At 44.5% G+C, this 24,269-nt stretch overlaps 1 protein-coding gene across 4 annotated transcripts in view; it reads right to left on the reverse strand.

Annotated features, from left to right (window-relative positions):
• myt1lb (myelin transcription factor 1-like, b) overlaps positions 1-24,269 on the reverse strand; it is a 122,594-nt gene that overhangs the window by 19,690 nt on the left and 78,635 nt on the right. For all 4 annotated transcript variants that reach the window (XM_030117688.1, XM_030117689.1, XM_030117690.1 and 1 more), the window contains 7 exons: positions 22,690-23,180; positions 16,845-18,020; positions 12,030-12,164; positions 8,559-8,649; positions 5,482-5,589; positions 4,245-4,471; positions 3,260-3,582 (listed from right to left, as the gene is read on the reverse strand). In XM_030117688.1, the coding sequence (XP_029973548.1) occupies positions 3,260-3,582; positions 4,245-4,471; positions 5,482-5,589; positions 8,559-8,649; positions 12,030-12,164; positions 16,845-18,020; positions 22,690-23,180 (2,551 nt within the window). The remainder of the gene's footprint in view (positions 1-3,259; positions 3,583-4,244; positions 4,472-5,481; positions 5,590-8,558; positions 8,650-12,029; positions 12,165-16,844; positions 18,021-22,689; positions 23,181-24,269) is intronic.

The raw sequence follows: 24,269 nt of genomic DNA on the forward strand, positions 1-24,269 counted from the left end.
TTTTTAAAAAAGGCATTTTTTCCAACTCAGAATCTGAAATCCTTGCAAACGCTCCAAAAAGCCTGAAATATATTTGATTAAAAATGCAGCAGCCAGAGCCAATCGAGATCCTAAGAGGTTTGATCAATTACTTGTGGTGACTAGGAAGACAAATGTAAAAAATTTGTCTTTGTTTTGATCAGACCAAAGAGAAAAAAATTCAAGCGGGGAAACAAAACACAGAGGATTCAAGCTGGAGAATGATTCAAAAAATACAGACGAGGCCGAACACATGATCAGAAAGAACAAGGCGCAGACAGAGGAAGGTTATACATCCATCAGCCACAATGTTAAAACGACCTGGCGAACATCTGATGGGTGGCCCAAACATACCTGCCTCATTGAAGCACAAACTCTGAGAGACCTCTGTTGATGTCTGGTGAAAAACCATCAGTAGGTCCAGTCAACCCTGAACACTCGTGGGACCGCCGTCAGTCTCCCTGTTTGTCCAGTACATACCACAAATACCCCAGCGGATTGAGATGTCAGGAATCCGGAGGCCAAGTCAACATCCTGACCTCACAGTCATGTTCCTCACAATATTCCTGAGCTGCTGCATTGTGATCGAGCGCATTAACCCGCTGAAAGGGCCAACTGCCATGAGGAAACATCGCGGTCATGGAACAATGCTGCAACAATGCTTCAATAGGTGGCGGGTCTCAAAGCTGTAGATACATGAAGGTCACGATCCCAGGTTTCCAAGAAGAGCATTGTCCAGAGGAGCATGCTGCTCTGCTTTCTTCTTATTGTGCATCCCGCTGCCAGCGTTCCATTCAGCACAACAGGCCACCTCCTTCTTCCAGCAGTCTTTTCTTGACCTACAATTGGTAGCTACTAACAACTCTACGACAAGAGCATCCAACAAGACCTGCAGTATAGCCATCGTCATTCAGCGCTATTCTCGGTTAGAAAGAGCCAGAAATTCTTTCTACCTTTACAAATGTTTACTTCAAGAACAAAGTTGCTGGTGTTCTTGGTTTTGTTTTTCAATGGCGCCACACAGACATGGACAGAGAACAATACGCTACAAACATTAACGATGGTGAGCACACATACAACTCTTAAACTGCCAAATCCCAGGAGAATATGGGAGCCATGACACTCTGTAGGCCACTACTGCTGTGCAGCAGCAGCTTTTCAGAAGAGCTGCTCTGGAATCATTTTCAAAAAGTTTTTCGGTGACTCCAAAGCACCGTTGTCTTGTAAACAGACACCAGGAAAGCTTTCCGCTTTTACTCATGCCAGTGGTTGTCACATTGAAGCTGCCAGGCTTGATTTGTAAAGTGACTATAGGCAAGCAGAAGGGCGGAGACCATCAAGTGATGACTGGTTGACATGAAGTTAACAAGAAGATCATGGAAACTCGAAATGAATGACTGAATGAATGCGTCCAAAAAAAAAAAAAAAAAAACTGAGAGGATGGCTCTTTCTCGATTTCAAATTCACCTTCCTGACATTGGACTTCATTCATACATTTGCTCTGTGTGGACAAGCGGCAACAGAAGGTACAGACTGGTATGTGGTGGGCTGCCACCGTCTTGGGAATTATTGGGAAACACCGAATCAAACAGACGGATCTTTACAGCCATTCAAGCAGCAACCAGGAACCAGTGCATACACCAACTACCAACACCAGAGAATATGTGTGAGTGTGTATGTGTAGTCTCATTCAGGCGTGGAAAGGAACAGTGTGTGCCACAAGGTGAGGTGTTGAGATGAAAGAGGAAAGAAGAAGAAAAAGGAAGGCAGGGGGAAAAAAAACCCCTCTGAAGTCTCTCGTCTTCCCATCCTGCCCCGGGAGCATCCTGCTCGCCCGGCCCCGGAGCAGGAGGAGGACAGACAATGAAACGAGGCAGGACCAGAGGAAGTCCCGGCTGCTGCAGGAGTCCGTCCTGCCAACTTCACTCTGTTCCACTTCCCTTCGGAAGGATGTTGCTTTTAGCCATTTTTTCTCCGTTCTCCGCCTCTTTGTCTGTCTGCACACCTCTGTTCTCCTCTCCTCCTGCACTGTGACATTTCCAAAATCTCCCTCCAAAAAGGGCTGCTCTTTCCTCCGTCTCTTTATTTCCTCCCGTTCTGATATTCCGACCGTCTCCACTGTCAACATTAACATTAAGCCAGCATTAGCCTTCTACTGTGGGCTCTTTCTTTCTTTTTCTTTTTTTTTTCTTTCTCCCTGGGCCTCCATTTTCCAGCTCAGCATCTGGGCACAGATAATACAGGAACACCGTCACCTTATCTCCTCAGAAATGACACACTGGACTCACGCCGTGTCAAACGGTCCTTCGTCCTGCTCCTATCTGATCTCCAGACGGAAAATAAAAAACTGCCCCGCTGAGCCCTGAGTGTAAGACACAGTGCCTGATCTTTAATGGAATGTGTGTGTGTGTGTGTGTGTGTGTGTGTGTGTGTGTATGTGTGTGTGTGTTCGACTGAAATCTCCCTGCCTTTGTCAGTTTTCAGTGCCAGCATTAATATAATGAAGGAAGAGTGGAGATAATCTGTCAGTGGATTTCTCCGACTACAGCGGGAGGCCAGCGTCTTACAATGGCGCCGCGAATAAGACACCATGGTGAGGCTCCTGTGATTCATGTGAGGCTGCGGTGTCAAATCAGGAAACTGATTTAAAACGTTTGATGGTTGCACCACTACTTTTTAGGCAGTGACTCTGAAGTGACCGATTACCGGTAAAATTTTTGACCGTTGCTTGGGAGTTTGGTGGGCCGGATTGGTGCCTATTGCAGGCTGTGTTGGAGTTTGCATGTTATCCCTGTGCAGGGATGATGCAGGGTGATTCAGCTCTCTTTAAAATCTCCAAGGCAGAGCGGTCGTTTCTCAGTCTGAAGGTTGCAGATTCGATTCCCCATCACCCCGTGTCCACTTGAGCAAGACACTGAACCCCTAACTGCTCCCAGAGGATGGATTGTGCGCCTTGCATGGCGGCCGCCTCCACTAGTGTGTGAATGGGTGAATGTGATTAAGAGTGTAAAGCACTTTGGGGAATGTGCAAGCAGTGGCAAAGTGCTATATAAGTGAAATTCTGAGTCAGACTACAGTAGCAGAGCTATGTGCACAAGAAAATAGGAAGAAAATGAAACAATGAACACCTACTTTCCAAAGTTGTAGTTTTTACATAGTTTATAAAATATAAACTGATCATTTCCCTACAGCCACGATTCAAACGCACATTTTGGCCTTTTCAGAGAAAGTGTGGTCGTACCTGCGAGCACAGGTCCTGGGGCTTGCCCCCCATGCCGTGGGGCATCTCCCGGCAGCGCGTGGACAGGTTGAGGATGGCGGTCGCCGCCATGTGGGCGGCCTCCATGTCGTGGCTGTAGTCGAAGCTGCTCTTGCTGCAGGTGCTGCTGGCGCTGCTGCCCCCGCCGCCGCCGCCACCACCTCCTCCACCGCCGCCGCCACCGCCTCCTCCACCTCCCGCGCCCCCGCCGCCACCTCCGCAGCTCAGGCTGCTGCCGCTGCTGCTGGGGGCGTACGTGCTGGTGGTGCTGCTGGCCGAGCTGGAGTTCTTGCAGTAGCGTTTGGCTGTGGGGCGCCATGACGAAAGTCGGAGAAAGTTTAGTCAGGAAACACTCACAAAAAGTCAGTTTTGGGTCAGTTTGGTGGTTTTTTCAATGATGGGCAGATCCAATAAATCAAATAAAAACATGCATTGAAATCTGGAAATTTGGAATCCTGCAACAACTTCAGTTTAACTTTGTTACACTTTAGGTTTTAATGTAAGATTAAATATAGTCTGTTGTATTATATGATGATATGACAGTTAATTAAACATCATATATCGAGTTATCGTGCTTTAATGTGCAGTAAAAGGCGATCGTGTTTTGTTTTTTCATTGTAACAATGAGTTTCTATCTATTCATCAGACCGATACTGATACGAGCACCAACAATCAGGTCTGATATTCGAAACCCTCAAAAAGCTCCTTGTTCCATCCCAGCAAGTACGACATGGCGTCGCCTGCAGGTACGCAAGTCAGGATGAGCGATGTCCGCGGTTTGGAGATTCTTTAATATTAATGACACACTGTAAAATATGTTCCTCTAAAGTATGAAGAGGAGGTGAAAGATTGTTCCTACAACAACAGCAACTTCATCACCAGACACAACGGAAGCAGCAGAATTAGCCCAAAGTAACGGCGATAGTATTCAAGTAAGATATTGAAGCTGAGCGTGTGGTCTTCGTACCGTCGAAGCCTTTGGGCGACGTGTCCCTGTGTCCGTGGACTTTGGGAGCGATGGCCCGTTTCCCGTACACGTGGTGGTTGTTGCTGCCGTCGAAGGCGCTGTAGTCGAAGCTGGTCTTGGAGTACTTCTCCAGCTCCTTGGCCAGGTTGGAGCGGGGCGTGCTGGTGGAAACATTGTTCTTGTAACCATACTGTGGATAGTCCAGTTGTTTGACAAAGCACATAGGCCTGGAAAATAAATGACGAGGGGGTGGTAGTTGGACCGAGGCACTCAACATTGCCCAGGGGAAGGAGGGGGAACGTGGGATGAGGGCGAGAGTGTGGTTAATAGAAATAAAAATATGAGTAAGGCTGGAGGGAGGAAGGTGAAGGGAGGGGGGAGGAGGGAGCAGACTGGGATTCAAGCAAGGACCACGATGCTGGATCATGCAGAGGGGACATGGACCAGGACTATTTCCTTTTAAAACACAACCCTGAAACAAAGTGTTTTTTGGAGCCTTAGGACTTTAAAAACACAAACAAACAGCAAAGTGAATTGATGCACTTCTTCTATGATTCTTGGACTCTTTTGAAATACTTTTATCATCTGATATGCATTTATAGCCTCAATCTAAGAAATGAAATCCAAGATCTCACACTGCCGCTGCTCAGTGAGACATAAATAGAAAATTTACAACTGCTCCTGACTTTTCATCATGGCATTCTCATGACTATCAAAGACGCTCTCATTCAAAAAAGCCCTGCTTTCGCTATGATAAATGAGGCCAATTTTGTTATAATCTAATAAAGCGATTTGCCTTCAATGGGAGAGCGGAGGAATGAACATGCAGCCTTTTGGATGTATTCTCAGGGGATGGGAGAACATAAACATAAAACAAGAGGGGGGGGGGGACGTCAAATCGCAATTACTGAATGCTCGGGAAGAAAAAAATAAAAAAAAGAACTAAGCATTTCCATGTGACACCAGTACTTTATTACATTTAAATCAGAATGTCTTTCTACAAAAGCCACCACTGAGTTCACTCAGTGTTGGCAAACCTACCCAGTTTACATCGGCAGGAATTTCAGAACATGTGGATGAGAGTGTAAAAGCAGAACACACTGCGCGGTTTTTGGCCTGTTTAGCATGAAGGAAGAGCGATCAGTCGGCTCTACCACACGGACGTTTATGAAAAAAAGTGAAGGACAATTAATTTGCAATATGGCTAAAGCGGCGCAGTGCAGGAGGCTGAAGCTACCTTAGCACTCGATCAGAGGCCTGGTTGGACTTGGGGCCGTCGCAGCTCTGGTGCTTCTCCTGCGCTTTAGCCAGCTTCTCGGCTGCGGCGATGGGACATCCCGACAGACTGAAACGACAAAGCCAAACTCCAGCTGTGATTAAATGCAGCGCTGACACGTCCAACATGGGAATGAATCGGGAAGTCGGAAAGTCTGGTTTTCCCAGAAGCAGAGTACTATCACACATTCTTTTCGGCACATTCTCCATTATATTCTACATTGTAGAAAAAAAACTTCAAATTTGAACGATGCCGCCAGAATCAGAACACAATAAAAACACTGGCAGCCATAATAATTATTACTAATCGTACTAAAGTAGAGTTCAAACTGTTCCTTGATACTGAAGAATGAAATCAAAGCACATAGAATAAAAAATGGAGAAAAATTGAACAAAAAAATGATATTAAAAAATAAAATAAACTGCAAATTCTTATGATAGACGAGTGTGACTTTCTTTGTGATACATTAAATTAGTGCCATACAAATCTTTAAATGGAAAATTTCAAGTTTTTCTGTGTAGTGGTGCAGAGTACATGAGATGAAAATGTCTTTAGTTTTTCAAAACTAAACAACTGCGACCAAAAAACTTTTCCTATAGCTGTTGGATTGTGCTTGTTGCTTCAGCTCTCGTTAAAATCTCCAAACCAGGTTTGCTTGATTAATAAAGTGGTTATCAACTAGCTGCATGTGTGACGGTTTTTGTGTTGGACTGACGATTTCAGCTGGGACAAGTTCCGCAGAGTCCAACATCTTCTCCGCTTTTGTTTTCTCATTTTTTTTTTAGTTAACTGAAGATTTTTTTTCTGGTGTTGGATAATGTAAAGGATTGTATCTAACAGAGCACCATTTGTCACAGAGGAACATTTATAGAAGGTAATGATGGACCCATACGAGGAACTGGAGAGGGCCAAACACTCGGATCACACATCTGCCTGACAGCCAGTCACCCCAGCTCCTCCCTCCCTGTTAGTTCAAAGTCTCAACTCCAAATTGCTAACTCATTATTTTTTTTAAAATCTCTTTTCACACTTTTGAACGACGCAGCCACAAACAGCTGGCGTGTCTCTGGCTTTAAAATAAATCTTCAGAATAGATATTTCCCATATGGACAAAAGTGCATATTTATGTGCGTTTTCGCAGGTTGTTTCCTTCAAACAACTGCTGACACGACTCACTCTCACACACACACACACACACACACACACACTCACTCACTCACTCACTCACTCACTCACTCAGGATGTATACTTATATCGTGTTGGCGACAGAACTGAACTCTGTCAAACTTCCTCCTGACAACTAACTGACCAAATATGACAAAAGTTCACGTTGTTATCCTTAACCCCGATTACTCTCCATCCGGTGTGTCAGCCGGCAGCGTGTCGAGCCGGGCTGGAAGAATTATCTCTGACAATGGCCCCAAGCCAGTATAGAGTTGTGTTCATAAGCACCTGCCATCAGATGTGCACACGCGCGCGTGTGTGTGTGTGTGTGTGTGTGCGGGGAAAGTGTGAAGCGTACGGAGGTGGTTTATATCAGCTCTTTTGGGTAAAAGTGGAAGTTTGCAGTGCGTCGCCCGTGTGCACGTGCCTATTTCTCGCCGGCGCCGCAGCCGTGTCACCGGGCGCAGCACGGGGGCATTCTGGTCCTTTCCCAGGTCTGCACCTCTCCTGTCACCCCAGCTGAGTGGCAGAAAGGTGCTAATGGCTGCTGCTATGCCCGACTCCCCGAGCATCTGCTGCGGGTGACACTCCTCTCTCACTGTCACCTCGCCCCATCTGACAGCGGCGGCGGCGGCGAGAGCGAGAGCGCCCCGCTATTTCAGCTCTCTCCCTCCGAACCTGCACCTGATGGATGCCATTTCCTGCCACCGGCTGATAAATGATGTATGCAGCAGTTTGCAGGATTCTAATCAGCGTGTGTGAAACTACGCCGCAAAACTGAAAAGACGACGCACCAGTTCCTGTGATAGTTTCCAGTTTTTTTATTATTATCCTCAATTAACAGATAATTGTGATGACTCTGAACTATTCCCCCAAAAACGATCCTCAATATGATTTCCTATCATGTATAACCTTCCACTTTGACACACACTGGTTTCAAAATGTTGTATTTTGATGTCATTATGCGTGAAACATATCACCTTATTTCCTGTTAACGCTAAAAAATTTCAAATAATTCAACAGATTTAGTAACAAATATTGTAAGATGAATGTATTTTGGAATCCTCTGTAATCTAATAATGAAGTGTTTGACAGAGGCGTGTCATTTCACTGTACTAATTTCTTTTGCTTCAACTCGAACATGTGCGTTTTAATGAATTGACTCAAAAAGAACTGTATTCTTATCTGATCTAATACTTACAAAGAAATTTCCAAAGTTGCTCTAATTATTCCTGCAATTCTAAAAAATCACTAAAGAATATCTGATCCACCTTCATGTAAATAACCTTGACTCTTCGCGCTCCTTTGTCATTTTCTAATGAATGAAACAGATAGTGCTACATGACTATTGGTTAGCATTTGAATTCTTAAAAACACCTTCAAATGTATTAGATAGAATTTTGACATGAAGATCAGCGCCAATTTTATAATTATAAATGGAACGTATTCATTTCTACAATGTGACACCATGTGATTCAGGGATGGTGTTTGTAGCGAGGACTGTGTGTTATATTTGGACTGTATCGCCATAAATCAATAACAATGTATGAAACGGCGTAGCATTGAGCTTGAAACGTTGAATGTGATAAAAATTGATTAAAGTGATTCTGAACTGTTTTTGTATGGCCATTGTAACGCGGGATACTTTAAAAACATTTTTCTATATTTTCAATAAAAATAATACAAAAACACACATACAGTTGAAAAGTAAAGAGACTGAGTTTCTACCAACAGTGATGCAAAAAAATAAAAATAAAAAAAGCCCAAAACAAAACAAACAAACGAAAAACTTAAAATGTGAAAAACAATCCTCCCACGGTCACAAAATGAAAGAATCGAGCTGGGTTGGAGGTTAATCCCAGCTGTGCTCTTACCTTCGGTGGGAGTTTCGGTTGCTATTGACATGGCCGCGTCCCGTGCAGCCGGGCGTAGGACACTTAAGAACATTCTCATACATTGCCACAACTTGGGCCGGACAGGAGAAAGGAGTAGAAGAGTGAAAGACAGGGAAGGTTAGGAGCCCCCTCCGCAATCACGCATGAGCTCTATTAGTGTGTGAGGAGCTTGGCATTATAAACATCATTAAGAAATGAGCCTGTGTGAACCCAAATGACCTCTTCTTCATTTTAATGAACACTAGTTGGAAAGGGCAGGCGAGGTTTCCCACCATATTGCTTCCACTTATCCGGCTCTTTCAAATTAGTATTCATGGAATGGGGACGGTCATGAATAAAAAGATGTCATTTGAGTTTAACAGGACAAAGCCAGCGAGAAATATGGATGGAGGGAGGACTTTTTTTTTCCCCTCTTCTTTTTTTTTTTTAGGGGAAGGGTGCATGCACAAAGAGCAGAGCAACCAACAGCTGGAAATCATGCCAAACACGAGGCTGGAAATCAATGCAACAAGCCGGCGGAGGGAATGCGGCGCCTTGATAGAGTGCGCTTTGTTATCACCGGTCGCGTTGTTAGGGTAGAGAGTGCAGTCTTCGATACCGTTTACCATTAAAACAGTCCATAACTGTCTCAGATCCCCTCGGCAACCAGCCAATTAGATTAATGATCTATGGATGTCCGAGAGGCGCCGCCGGAGCACGGCGGGCCGGGGCGGCTGAGGGGAAGGGGTCGTCTCCACACTGGTGGCGTGCGGGGCCAAACCCCATCGGCATCAGCTTCATCATTATCACCCCCTTAAACTTTAACCCCTCATCATCCTCCTTCCCCTCCATACTAATTGGAGTTGGGTGCAGGTAATTGGACAAAGCCTGCCACCTCAATGCGCCACAAGCCAATACATTATGCATATTCCGGCTCCGACCTGCCCTTTGCTGAAAGACGGACAGGATGGCAAGAAACGGAGGAGCTGGGTCGAATTCAGAGGGACGTACAGATGTTAACTTCATGGATTCAATGAGGGAAGTAGAAAAAAAAAATTGTTGTTTTACAAAGATAAGCCAATTTAAAGGATTTTTTTTCTTTCCTTTTTTAATATTCCACAAAAAAAGAGCTACAGTGAGCAAACAGGAAAAAAAAAGAATAAATGAACTGAAGATCTAATTTAATCGTAATTTTTCTCAAGGAACAGTTGGGCTGCACAGTGTGATTTCCCAATTAAGTGAAGCCACTGCATTAATAATGCATCGTCCATTCAGTACGGCAAATGTGTTAATGGGGAGGGAGAGACTCACTCGTCTGTGAACGTGTCCTGCGGCCAGACACACGTGTGACACGCGCCCATATTTACCTTTAAAGGAGACCCACTGGGCTTTTCCATACATTCTGTTCCATTTCCCGCGGTGGCAGCAGCAGCTCGGGCTGCGGCGCCGGGGACGTGAGCGTCACCTGCACCCGCCATTAGTGAGGGGAAGCAGTGAAAACGGGGCGACAGATGCTGGAGGAGCGGCTCGGAGCCACGGCGCAGCGGCTGCACCGTCCAGCGCTCGGATGAAGGTTAACTTGACAATTCATTACTGGAGAATTTGGAGCGACTGCTGTGTTTGGGTCTCTCTGTGGGGGCCGCTTGCCCCCAAACGAACCGGACTACAAGCTCCCCTCATGATCCTCCCCCTTCACCACCAGGCAAAACACAGAAACTGGAATCACACTCGTGGGAGTTCGTTTACCCAGTGGAGGCGTCACCTGGAAAAACCTCAATCCAACCAGTTTTTGAAAAAAACAGAAGCTAGAGTTTGTCCCATTATGGCTGCTTGTAACATTTTGGTGCAGAATATTGTGATCACAGGCTGCAAAACCTTATTCTTTTTCAATCAATTAAAAAAAAAAAACAAGCACCTAAAAACAACCTATTTCTAGAATCATCAGAACAACTTCTCAAGATTAATGCAAAAGCCAATAGTTAATGTTGAATTTAGAAATGCATTTCAAACATTTAAACGTAAAATCTTTAAAATGCACAAGGTAGATCTTTGATGGAAAGACCTTCTACTATACCTCAGTAAGTCGGCCTTATTTGCCTGAATGATTTGCATAACACAAAGGCATACTGAAATAAAAAATAATGTCAAAGGAGCTACATTACTTAACAACTCAAGAAGTCTTAAACAGTCTGAAACAACGAGCTGCTGAGAGAAGAAGCCTGAAGCTGCTATCTGTGCAGCATTAGAGGGATCAACTTCGAGCGGAGGAGACATCAAATTCCAAAAATCTCCAATGACAATCAATTCGGGAGCGTCCCAAATTCCTCTGGATCCTCCCGCCAAGGTCAGCCGCTCCGAGTCGTTTCACATTTGCGGGCGGCGAGCGCGTCTCAGGCTGGCGACCCCTGAGTGGCCGAACAAGAGTCGCGGGCGACACCGCTGGTCTTTACAAGCCGAGCTGTAATGGTAACTAATTTCTTTGCCATTGTTAAAACCCTCTTTTAGTTTTGATTGCAGCCTGGGTCACGGCAGATCATAACTTGATTTTCACGTCGCAGTTAATGAAACGTGTAAAAAAAAAAAAAAAAAAAAAAAAAAAAAAAAGGGGGGGGGGGGGGGGGTCTTTTTATTGAGAAGTTTGCACAAGGAGAATGAGACTAAATAGCCGGGATGAATTCTCCACAGGGAGAAAAACTCACTTTTCATTCAAGGCTAATGTTTATTGCCACTTCACTTGATCTGTGGCTCAGAGGTATGACACTGGTTTTTATTCAACGGGGACTTAATTGAGCAAGGAATACAAATAAATGAACGGGGGGGGGGGGCATGAGTGACACGAGCACGCTCTGTGTTATCAAGGTCTGCGAGCATTCCCGTGTTTGTTGAAATAAATAAATATGGAGAATAAATGAATATTAAAAAAAGCAACATGTATTAAGCAAAGACAAGACTGACTTTTTTTTTTCTTTTCAGCCACACATGCAGAGATAACCCATGCTGTGAAGAAGCACACAGAAAACGACAGCACTGGATGAGCTTAATGCATTCTCCCGATCACTCTCAGTCAATGCGGCTGATTGGAACGTCTCATGCAGCCGAGCACGTCGCTAATTGACAGCTCTTTGATCGTCCTGCCGATCGCCACTTCCCCATTGTTAGCACATCGCCGCGGCCTCGTTTCCCGCCTCATCGCCGCGGCGCACTTGGCAGGCGACGGGCAAAAGCAAGAGCCACGGCCCCGTGCAAAAGGTCGCGGGAGGAGTGCAGCTGCGACCCGTCTGACGCCCGCCGGCCACCGCCGCCCCGCCGCAGCCCACGCCGACATATCAAACACAGTCGGATCGAGTACACAGCACACGCCGAGCAAGCCACATGCACGGGAAACATGCTGGGTTCCCGAACATCAAACAACATCAAGGACACAGGTAGGGTCACTCATGTGGACGGGCAGCCGGTGCGTGATGCGCTTACTTTCTGGTGGCACCCTGTCTTTGTGCGGACAGCCGGAGAGGCTCCGGTGGTGGGGGTACAGGCCCGTTACGTGACCTGTGCCGTCGCAGCCTGGCGTCGGACACCGGCTTTCCTTCTTGTCCGAGCGTGAAGCGTCTGCGGGAACGACGGGACGTAAAGGTCGTTAGACAAGCAGGATGGGCAAAAACTGAAGTGCTGCCTTATTTCAGGCTGTTTAGTGACAGGTGGGAGAAGAGGTCAGCGCAGTTAAAAGCCAACTTAGTGGATGGAGCATTCAAGTCCAGTGGGTGAGGTACAAATTCACTGATTTGGATTAGGGATCATTTGGAAGTATAGTGTTAATATCAAATCACATTGCTAATTTTATTACCTTAAATCTGTTGAAAATAGACTGTCAGCCACAAACTGTGCTTAAAGGCTTAGCATTTTCTGTTAATGCATGCAAATGTCAGGAAAAAACCTTTAATCTGATTCTATCAGAGCAACTTCTGATTTGAAATGAATAAGTTCAGGTCTGTGCTTCATTTCTCTAACCTGCTGTACTTTTATTGAGGGCATGAATGCAACATGGATGTAACTTTCAGCTGAATGAATTTTGTGCTTCTTTTGGATTAAAAGAGTGTAAGGAGGAAATCATTATATGAATTTTATATGACAACTTCAAAAAATGCAAAACTAACAATTTTTTTTTAAAGAGCATTTTTAGGAGCACGATTATTAAAAGTGCAATAGAGATTAATGCCAGGATAAATATGCTTTAGTGAAACCAACGCAACAGTTGAAGACTACGAATGAAAACTCACAGCAGCTTTTAACTTGAAGAGAACGCCAGGAAATCCCGTACATGTGTGGCATGCCTACACACACTTTTAAAGTGTGTATGTGTGCACCTGGTATCCCGGGCACGAGTCAAATTCTGCTGCTTTCAGTATCTTCAAGTGTAATTAATTTCAGATGAAAACTGAGATCGACGTCCTTGACCACTAAAACTAAATACATCTAAAGTGAAGAGAATCTCTTTACGTCGGCAGGTCATCATTATTCGTTTGAAGGAGAACGAAGAATAGTGCGGACAAAGGACCCAGTAATTGGTTTGGTGTAGAGTATTTTGATAGTTTGTGTACTGTCATGAAAACTGTGAAGATCTGTGAAAACTCTTGTGTCGGTGACCTTCAAAAAAAAAAAAGTGATTTCTTCCTCCATTTAAGACTTACATCTTTTTTCATAAAAGGTGCTTTTTGCACCATGTGACAGCGTTTGGATGGCAACGATGGTCCAAGAAGCACACACACAAATGTGGATGTGCACCAACACACACACACACCCCGGATGAGATTGTCTTTCCCTTCCCAAAAACTGCATCTCCTATTCCTTCCACCCTCCGATCAGATCTGGTTACCACCAAAAAGTGGCGGTGCCAGGGCGTGCCAACTGGCATTGTATCTGGAAATGCAACCATCCAGCACAAGGTCAAGGATTCTATTGACTGTAAAGACAAAGAGCTTCTTCCCATGACTATCTTTAAAGAAGAAAAAAAAAAAGGAGTTGGAAGATATTTTCACAGCAGGATTTCAGGAGGTGAGAGATGTATCATATTTTGAAATCAATGAGGAGAAATGTGGATGATGGACGTCTTTATCAGGAGCGAATATAAGAGAGAGAAGACGGGGCCGAGGCAGAAAAGCAGACCACTGATTAAAGTTTAAAGGACTTGCTCCGGCTAAGGTGAACACTGATGACCCAAAATAAACCGACAGGTTGTGGAGAGAGCACAAAGGAAAGTCGAATCAAGGTCAAAGGGATTCTAAAGACACTAAACTATAGACTACACTCATGAAAAGAAACTTCTTATTGGTTGCAGAAGAGGTCTGTATGTTTACATGCTGTGGTCTCAAACCGGGGCCCCGATCACAGGGCAGAGTTGGTGTGTCCACCAGCATTCGGCTCCTCTGGTACGTTTTGATGAGTCAGAGATCGGAGAGGAGGGCCATTTTTCTTAAAGGCAATTTGTTTAGACTCCAAGGAACACTGGTTGGCAGCCATGGCTCTCGAGGGTTTGGTATTTACGGCTGTAGAAACGGGAAGTTTTGTAATGTAGTCGGCCGGCTTTCGGAGTAAGATGGGATTTTACTAAAAAGTTCTCCAGCAAAACTTATATTATTATCAAAAAAAACTTACATTATTTGATAAAAAGCTACATTTTGCCATCTCTAAAGGTGCATGTGGAGTCAAGATGAAATTTAATATAAAAGCTTCAGCAGGAAATATTTCGATAGAACTTTTATTGCAGCGTCACTGATATCTCAGCGTGGAGTTGTGTCAGCTACTCTTAAGCAATTGGATACAGAAAATCAATCTTTGATATTTTACTTAGTGGTTTCGCAGGACAGACTTTAGATTCTTGCAGGCCGATTTTGGACCAAGAACCTTATGTTTGACACCCATGTGCTGTTCAACTCTAACAGTATGTCGGGTCTACAGGGATCTCAGATAATATATGGTATTCTGAGAATGTATAAAGTCAAAGAGATACGACATTATGCAAAAAAAATATGGCCCAAGTCAGCGAAACAGTCCATGGTGGCTCGGTGCGGTGCAGTATAGATGATGGATTCAACCCTGCTCATGTTAGTAGACAGATCATGAGCTAAAAATAAATCTCAAATCAGGCCTTTTTTTTTTTTTAAAGGAATTTTTAAAAACCATTTCTAGTGAACGTCTGTCTCGTCTTCGCTAAGGTTCTGATTGATAACCGATGAGTGTTGTCTTCTCTTGTAACTGTTCCAGGTGGTTGTATAATCCTTATAAACAGTTAATGTGTGGGAGTCAATTTATTCATATTATATTCACATGCCCCTTTTAAGATTCTTCGTTCTGTTTTTCTTGCAATATGTTGGCCGATGTGCTGCATGTCTATGTGATGCATTAATATCTCTGTGTATTGTAATCGGCAGAACGCCGCTTACACTGTACTTATCACAGGAATGTAAAGGGTTCATGCAAAAATCGTCCCATCAACTGCACCAACATGCATGCAAGTGTGAACTGCTTTGCACTCAGCCCTAAGTTCTGATTCTAAATCTGAAATAAAACAAATTTTGTCATTTCTATGTGAGGACATCTTGCAAAATTCAATCAAGTGTACTTAGAAACAACTAAGTCTTAAAACCAAATCATACGTCTTTTTTATCAGGAAAAAAGGAAGTTATTATGTGTAATGGCTACCATCCATCTATGTCACGATGGGAGCATACAGTATGAGTTTGCTGCAATATTGCTAAGTCATGTCTGGCTCTTCTGTCTGGCACCAATGCAATAAAAGGCAGGGAAATTTCATGTTGATAAGGAACTTGGTCTACATGTAAAATGCTTTTTTTTTTTTCCTTTTTTTTTTTTTTTTTTAAATATAAATGACATCTTCGGACCACATTATTACTTTCACTGTTTGAAGAGTGCATTAGAAAATAAGTCGCGAACGCATGCGTGTACAGGCGGCCGCGTTGCCAATGCTCGCCACGCTTCCACTGCAGCGGGGTTGGAGGCAGCCGAGTGGAAGGCATATTAGAAAGCAGGGGATATTGATTGTGGCTGGGGACGGTCTGCGCTTTGCATAGCAAATGGCCCCCATTACCATACCATCTCTGGATAATTAATGTGCAGTCAGTGGGCCTGTCGTTCGTTATCGGTCATTCTGATACTGTTCAATTTTCATCTCAACCTCATGCTTCTCTTCGGGAGCGGGGGGCTCTTCTCTGAGCGCGCCCCTCCCTTGCCAAGCTCTGTTTTATAAAACACACACAAGAACCCTGGTCAACGAGTGTCTGCTACTGTCTTGCCCGGGGAAAGATGTTATCGTGATGCAGCTGTCTTGCGTCCTCTCATTATTCCAACATTAGCCAGACACAAGGGCCATGGAAGCCTCTCCAAATTAGCATTTGTGTGGCATTTACTTCACAATATCAACCTGCTGTGAATTGTGTGGCATTTAAAGTGTAATATCATCCTGCTGTGAATTAGGGTGCTCTTATTTGTTGCTCTCATCTGATATCTTCCTTATGGGAGGAAATTATTTAACCGAGTTAAGATGGTACGGCGCTGTAGTAAAGGGTACGAAGAGAGCAGAGTTAAGGGATAAACAAAGGAGTTTGTAAGAAGAAAACTGTGAATGTCAATGCCATTTTCACTTCGCAGGTACACAACAATGTTTGGCATTCTGATTGAGAACAGGAGTCGATGTGATATATAATTAGCTCTAAGTGTGCGTCTGTCCTTCTGCGGTATCAGCCAGTATCAATCTGAATGGAAAATCATAAAAAGCTTCCTTTCTCCCCACAGAATGAATCCTTTCTACAGGCAGAAGGCCTCTATTTTGTAGTTTCATCTCCCTAGTGCTTGCACAGGTTTAAAAATAGGCAGCTTTACCCCAAGCTGCATCACAGGGATGAGATTTGCGGTCCTAACAGGCCGTGCAGATTGCCATTACTTATGCCTGACAAGCCTACCCTCTGATGTTTCCATGCTGGCCTATTTTAACAACATAAGCTGCTGCTGCCGCTCCCGCTGCTACTGAGATGCGAATTTCCAAATTGGCTGAAAAAGCTTGTCCTGGGGTTATAGTGAGGTTCCCAGAATGCATGTGGGCTGTCTCGTCTTCCAGTACAGGATAGATAAAATACAGAGGCAAACATTGGCAGACAAACATTTTTACCTGAGCTTGTTAAATGAGGTAAACATGTCTACACTTGCGCAGACATGGTTTCCAATGGAATTTGGGTGTGTATCCGAGCGTGTCCGTGTTCTGAAAGCGCCACTCACCTTTATGGTAGAACGGCTTCTTCATACCATCGTGAAGCCGGGCTTTACGTTCCACGCCGTAGCCGTGCCGCGGGCCTTGGTCTTCGTGCGCGTACCTCACCCCTTCTCTTCTGGCGGCCTCGGCCGCCATCTTATCCCGCATTGCCTTGGCGCGTTCCGACTCTAGTGCAATGGCCTTCTCCAGCAGGGACAGGTTCCCCTTCGTCATGTCAAACACCTCTTCCGATCGGTCCGACGTCACAGAGGCCGTGTCCTCGTCGAAGTCCCGGTGGTTGGTGTGGTACCGGTCGTCTTGCGCACAGCTGGAGAAGGCCTTGGAGCGCGGGCTCAGCTGCTCCTCCAGCTTCATGAGATTGTCCATGTCGGAGTAGTTCCGATCAAGTGTCCGTCTGTCGTGGTGGCTACTGTGATAGTCCCCATAGCCGTGGTGCTGGGGCTGCTGATTGGAATCCCCGCAGGCGAAATGATTTTGCTGGGATGTACCGTTCCGCTCCACAGACTTGGTCTCGCTGAGTTTGCGAGCCAGGTCGAAGCATTGGTTCCGTAGGCACTCCAGACTGCTTAAACACACTTCCTCGTCGCTGTTTTCTATTTGTCCATTACTGGTGGTCTTAATTTGTCCATTACCACCATTGTGTGCGCTCCCTCCGTTGTGGCAACAATCGCTTTCGTCCCCTTTCAAAACGGCGCCGCCCTCGAAGTCCTGTCCGTCTAAATTGTCCGACAGCACGGCCCCGTGACCCTGCGCCAGCAGCTTCAGGGAGTCCACCGTCTCCCGAACCACGTCACTGTCAACGTCCAAACTCAGGTCCCCCCTCTGCGTTTCATCCCCTTCCTCCTCATCCTCCTCCTCTTCTTCCTCTTCCTCCTCCTCCTCCTCTTCCTCCTCCTCGTCCTCATCGTCCTCCTCCTCCTCTTCCTCCTCCTCCTCCTCCTCCTCGTCTTCGGCGCTGTTGGAGGAGTTACTGTTCATCTCGGACTCCGTCATGGCACGGTTGGCGGCGTCCTCTGCGATCTTGCCCAGGTTGAGGAGGGACTTGGCCACGAGCTCGTCATAGTTCTCGTACTCGTCGTTGTTGTTGTCGTCCTTCTCCATCGTTGACTCAGATTTGGCATTGCTGCCGCCACCTCCACCGTCACCCTCGCCCCCCTCGCCGCTGCTCATCTGATCGTCCTCTGTAGAAAAGAAAGAACAAACGTCTTGTAATTTCATTTCCGTCATTCTATTTTACTAGTAAATCAGATTTCTGGGGTTGGTCCATCTAAATTGGATAAGGAACTCTTTGCTTCCCCTAATAATTTACTTTGAGAGTCTTAACAGCAGCTTGTGTTCTGAATTGTGAATCAGCAGAGGAAGTTAAATATAGCAGTTTGGGAAAGTTCCAGAGAAAGATGCTTTGCTAAATGAGAATTTATGAAACCAGGGACCATTTCTCTGGCAAGTCTCATTTTTACCCTGATTCCCATGATTTCTGTAGAAAGAAAAAAAAAAATATTCACAACACTCACAATTAATATTATCGCCAAATAATAGTGTAAATAGTTGTGAATAATGAAAGGACATTTTATTTATTGTTCGGCAATGGAAAATCAAAACACTGCGAGACAATCTACAAATTAGAGTCTTTCTTTCTTTTTGCAGATTCTAAAATCTGAGCGACGATATGGTGTTCTATCTGTAATGTGGTGTACCCAGTCGGGAGCTATTCATCGTTTGCTTGTAAAGTTCTTTTTTTTTCATTCAATCATCAGTATCTTTAGACTTCTTTTCAGTGCCTAATTGATTCTGACAGACTGCAAAAGGTTACTGAACCTCTTCTGTCAGTAATTTCAAGCACTCACTCCTGGAGCACTTCCAATCTCTCCTTTCACATTTCCGCCCTGAGCCGCCAAGAGCACATTGCTCACATTGGCGTCACATTTGCCACTTACATTCCTGCAGCGAAAATGAGCCCAAAGGCACACACGTATGAACGAACACAAAAACACACATGCGCGCACACACATTTGGAAAACATTCTGGGTGGAGCCTACAGACATTATGTAGTCTCTCGACACTTAGCATAACCTAGAACACTGCAGCTGGTGAGGGCAAACCTTGACCCTTAACCCCACGAACCCACCCAGAACGCTGACAATGACCCTAATGAACCTGACTGCAAATCTGACCTCAAGAGTGAAATCTAAGGCCTCATCTATACAACTACGTTTGAAATCATCAAATATATGTAAAAATGTTGAAGTATGTAGAATTGAAATCATTTTTGGTGGATTTTCAGGTTTTGAACATTACAAAAACAATATACATAAAATCATATATAAAATATCCTAATTTTTACAGCAACCAAATCATGAAGAAATGTGGCGAATCTTCCATAGAACAACATTTACCACTAGGATGACTAATGCGCCCGCTATCAAAGCATGCAAAGTAATTTGTGACTTTGTACACATTTTTGTATAAATACACTAACAAATCTAAATCCTACAGTGAACGGACAAACACGCAGACTTTCTTGCGCTTGCACACTTGTACATGCGCTCCAGTCTAATGAGAGCAACACAATATTGGGTCTTGGAGGGTGAGGGCTTCGGAGCGGGAAGAGGGAACAGTCACGAATGACCAGGCACACATTTTGACAGGGGAAGGCTTCTTACAGCAACCCCCCGCACCAGGGGTTTAATTTTTGATGTTAGGAAAAACATGGCACAGGAAAGCAATTTGAAGAGCAATCAAGGTACACAAAGGAGGATATGGAAACGAAACGGATTAACAAGAGGAACAGAGAGGCTGTCCTACCCCGGACTGAACTGCTGCTGGATTAGCTACGGAAGACGTGCGTGCCGCTGAGGAATGGTTAGAAGCTCCACAATATCGCCTACATAGCAGTTTGGAGATTGAAATCTGCAAAGGGGCCATACAGCGCAGCATTGTTGGGGTGAGTGGGCACCATGGTAATGGCGCGTATGGAAAGATCTCACAGTTTAGTTTTTTTTTTTGTTTTTTTTTTTCCTGAAGGGAATTGCTGCACGTCCTTCTATTCCCACAATCATCGCAGTGATTATAGAGCGCCGCCATAAGGGGGGATTTGCAGAATTCATACTGGCAACAACAACTCGCTGTGGCATGCAGAGCACTTATCAGAAATTCACAGTAATCAGCCACTACCCATAGAGAGAGAGAGGCTGCTGACAGGCTGAGGAGACAGGGAGCAGCAGTCCACCGTCTCGGTGTAAAGGATAAGACCTCGGCTCTGGGCTCTAATGAACACCAGTCTGTAACGATGTTTTCACATGTCTGCAAGAAAATAGGAGCATGGCTGCCGAGATGCCACATCAACACTTTGGGTGGGTAGAGCTGCGCGCCAAACAGGGTTAACACACTCCTCTCTCAGAGCTTCACTCTTAATTGGACTTGAAGGCACTGTCAGGTCCAATCGTGATGCGGGGGTGCAAAGCAAGAATCTGCTGGAGAGAAACCTGCCAGATCTGGTGTTGGGCACGTCAGCGGGCTGGGGGTGCTGGGGGGTGGATTGGGGAGGGGGGGGGGACGGGGTTAGGGAGAGGAGCTAACATATGGGGCAGGAGTTTCTGGGATCCCAGTCTCCGCACTAGGTGATATTTTTACATCATGTCTCCAGGAGAGGCATAATTAAACAAGTGATTTGATTAGCTCTGCTTTAATATTTCTATGATTATGAACCTGTCAAGGAACCAGTAAATTACAATCTCTTGATATCAGGAGAAGGGGAGACAAAGACAGTTCGGTTGTGTACAGAAATAATCAAGGCTGCAGCTTTAGTAATTCAGCGTGATTTGGTCCTTTTTAGGTTCTGACAAACATCTTTTGGAGGAGTAAAACAATATCAATGGGATTTAATTGCAAAGAAGAACCATGCTGATTTTAGCCTTCAGTTTAGCCCCTTCATTTGTAATTGGGGGAAAAAAAAAAGCCTAATATTTTTTTAAAAATCTCTCTGAAATTAAAGTCACGAGTTGATGTGTACAAATGATTTTGCATCAACCAGGGTGGGTGTCACTCTTCCAGAATAACACCAGCGATCAAGGCTTATTGATACAAGGACAGGGGAAAAACTGTTAGAACACCGATATAAATGCATTACAATTGCTGAACCCTAGCATCAGAAGATAAATGATCAAATATCAAAGCAGAAATACTGTGTATAAGAAAAAAGCACGGTATCCTTTCAGTCGTGCTGATTTTGTTTTACAGGTCTCCTATTATCCCACAAACTTTAAAAACAGACCATACAAAAAAACAGAAAGCTGTCAGAGAATACACACTGAGAGTAAAGCGGTGATTTACAATGCTAAATGCTAAACTAACAGATCTTCATACCAAAACATGAATTTGGGTTGATGTCGAGTACTTTCAAATAAAAACATATGACTCCTGATCCATAAGCAATAAATTACATTTGCTGGGAGGTTTTAACTTGGAGAGTAAAATCCATCATAACCAATGCATCTGTAACATTTATCATTGTCCTACTTTTTATTTTGTCTGGAAGACAAAATAACTTCTTATGTGGTTCATCTGTTGACAACATTGACCCTCCAATTTTCATGTTGGACCACTAGTGGGTGCCTCTGGTTGTTTGAATGGACAGATGATGGATTGGAATTAAAGGTCACTCAATGACAAAAGTAACAAATTCCAGGAAAAAAGTTGAGTTTTCAGTTACTTTGAGCTCTGTTGTTGTGTGAACAGACATTCAAAACAAACTAAAGTTTTCTATTTTTACTTGAAAACATCAGGCCTAAGCCCTTTGGGGGGGGGGAAACACACAATGAAATTAGGTCATGTTATCCTCTTGCAGTGTCCTAAAATCAGTGTATCCAACAATTAAAATTAATAGTTAGTATATTTACAGATTGAAACCTTCTCCTTCTGATATAGGCAATGTGCAGTTGAAATATGGATTTCAAATTTATTTTCCCAATTCTGTGTCCTTGATAACTTTGAAAATCCAATTTAATTACACCCTGTACCCGGCTGCTCTGTCTGACAGCACAAAAACAAGTGTGATGCATCAATATTTCAACAATATGAGCACCATGTGGAACAGTACCTGGAAGCTTTAATTATCAAGCCTGAAAGTAATGGCTGAAAAAACATTGTCTTATTAATGCTATCCCTTATAAAAAAAAAAAAAAAAAAGCTTTATGATTAAAAAAGAAAAAGCACACTCTGTACATTAGCTGTTTATAAACCTATAATGCTAATCCAAAACGTTCAGTGTTGATTTCACGTTGCACGACCAAATAATGGATGGCGCTTTTCTTCCAGGTAAAAACTATGTTTTGACATGCTAGCTAAGGATCCATTATGTCTCTTTCTACATCTTTGCTGTCAGATCTCGAGCTCAAATTGCCGAGCATGCTGTAATCAGCACTGTATAAACTAAACCAAATTGAAATTGATTTTAAGGCGACGAGTGGTAATGTGTCGAAATACTTCTTAGCTGGGTTGCCAGCTGCAATGCAGTCGGTTGAAGAATCCTCAATGTTATCACGACCATCTGGGAAATAATACAGCGAGCAGCAAGCCCGGCGTGAGGCGGAGGATAGTTTTACCTTCTTTGTAAAGAAGAAACATGATATAACATGTTCTGTTCTGAGCTGATAGGTGGTTTTGTTACCTCCAGACAGATTCGGGCTCGTAGTTCCTCTCAGTATCAGTGTTTGTTGGAACACGAGCGTGCTGGCTGTTGGCTGTAGACTCAAAATTGCTGTTCAGACATGAGAATGGTTTCAATCTTTTTGTACTGTTGGAAGTTGTTTGGCTGTTATTCAATAAAATATGAAGAGACCATGTCCTCACCTTGCCCTTGATGCTGCTCTCCATCCTCCTCCTCTCCGTCTTCGTAGTCCACTTCCTCCACCGCTTCCTCCTCCTCCTCCTCCACCCTCTCCTCCTCACCCTCCTCCTCTTCCTCCTGCTCCACCTCTACTTCCTCCTCCTCCTCCTCCTCTTCCTCCTCCTCCTCCACCCCGTCTCCGTCGCCTCGTTCCACCTCGCCGTCCTCCTGCTCCATTTGCTCTACGCTGTAGTCCATGTAGCCTTCGACCTCCTCCTCTTCCTCCTCCACCTCTCCCACCTCCTCCTCCTCCTCTTCCTCCTCCTCCTCCTCTACGGCCCCTTCCTCCTCTTCTTCCTCCCGGTCGTCCATCTCCTCGGTGCCGTCGGTCTCGTAGCACTCCTCCATGGTGGAGTTGTCCATGTCATCCAGGTAAGTGCTCCTCTTGGGAGAGGTTTCCAGGGTCTGCCTGTCCAGACTCTTCCTCTTCTTGGCCAGCGGGCAGCCGTACACACTGCAGTGGACAGATAAGGAGGCAGCTGTTAGCCATTAGGTGTTTGCTACACCAGCTTATACACGCTAATGATCATTTGTACGCAGGCATCCTGATAGACGAGCCGCCGCAGCACACAGGAGCACAAGGCCAGGTGACTTTGCTCAACTTTCCCTTAAATATTCTTAATTAGACGTGCATCCATTAAGTGTTGCGCGGTTCTAATTAGTCAAAAGAAACTTTCTGAAGAAAAGTGTGTCACAGCAGTAGCTGCCAAGCAACATGTTCCTCTAACAAAGAACTAAAAACGCGATCGCTCCGGTCAGGAAATCACAAATCAGCAAAAAGAAAACAGATCGTTGTCTAAAAGCTAAATGTAACAAAATCAGTTGTATATATTTGTGCGAAAGGTGTTGATAAAAATTAAATGTCACAACTGTTCACAATACACAAGTTGGTGCATGACACATAAAAAAAATGTCAATTGAGAAGTCCCCATGTTTTATCCCGGGAGATCTCCCAGAGAGTCACCGAGAAAGGCTTCTGACTTCCTCTCTGGTTTCAAATGACAGTGATTCCAAACACCAGCAGACACACAGATTCTTAACAACATAAGAGAGCAGGAGCCAGAGTCCTGCGTCTGCTCTGGATTATCCAAATTGCATTAATGTCATTGAATCTAATATTGACAAAGTCTAAGGAAATGTTTACTGCATAGTTTTTGCATTTTTGTTTAAGAAAATTTAAAAGTTTACGGTGCGTCTTAAAGACAGGTGATTTTTTTTTAAAAATATTTTGTGATTTTACATAGGTGGCCTTGAATCTGCAAGGCAAGTAGGGCACAGGAGCAACGCAAGACGAAGAATAATAAATGGAATAAACATGATGAATAGTCACAGTGTGCTTCAGCGCTCACGCATCGGCACACTAATAAAATGCTCCATTTCGTCCACAAAACAGCCACAAAGGAATCGAATCTCTATCTCTCGAATAAAGACAAACGTTCAGCATCAATTTGTTCTTCGGGCAAAAGGCGATCGCCGTGCGTGCCCTGCAAACTCTCCGTGCCAAACTGAGATGCCCTTGTGCGGAAGTGAGGCGAGCGCAGCG

The sequence above is a fragment of the Salarias fasciatus genome, chromosome 19 (assembly GCF_902148845.1).
Source record: "Salarias fasciatus chromosome 19, fSalaFa1.1, whole genome shotgun sequence".
Taxonomy (NCBI): domain Eukaryota; kingdom Metazoa; phylum Chordata; class Actinopteri; order Blenniiformes; family Blenniidae; genus Salarias; species Salarias fasciatus.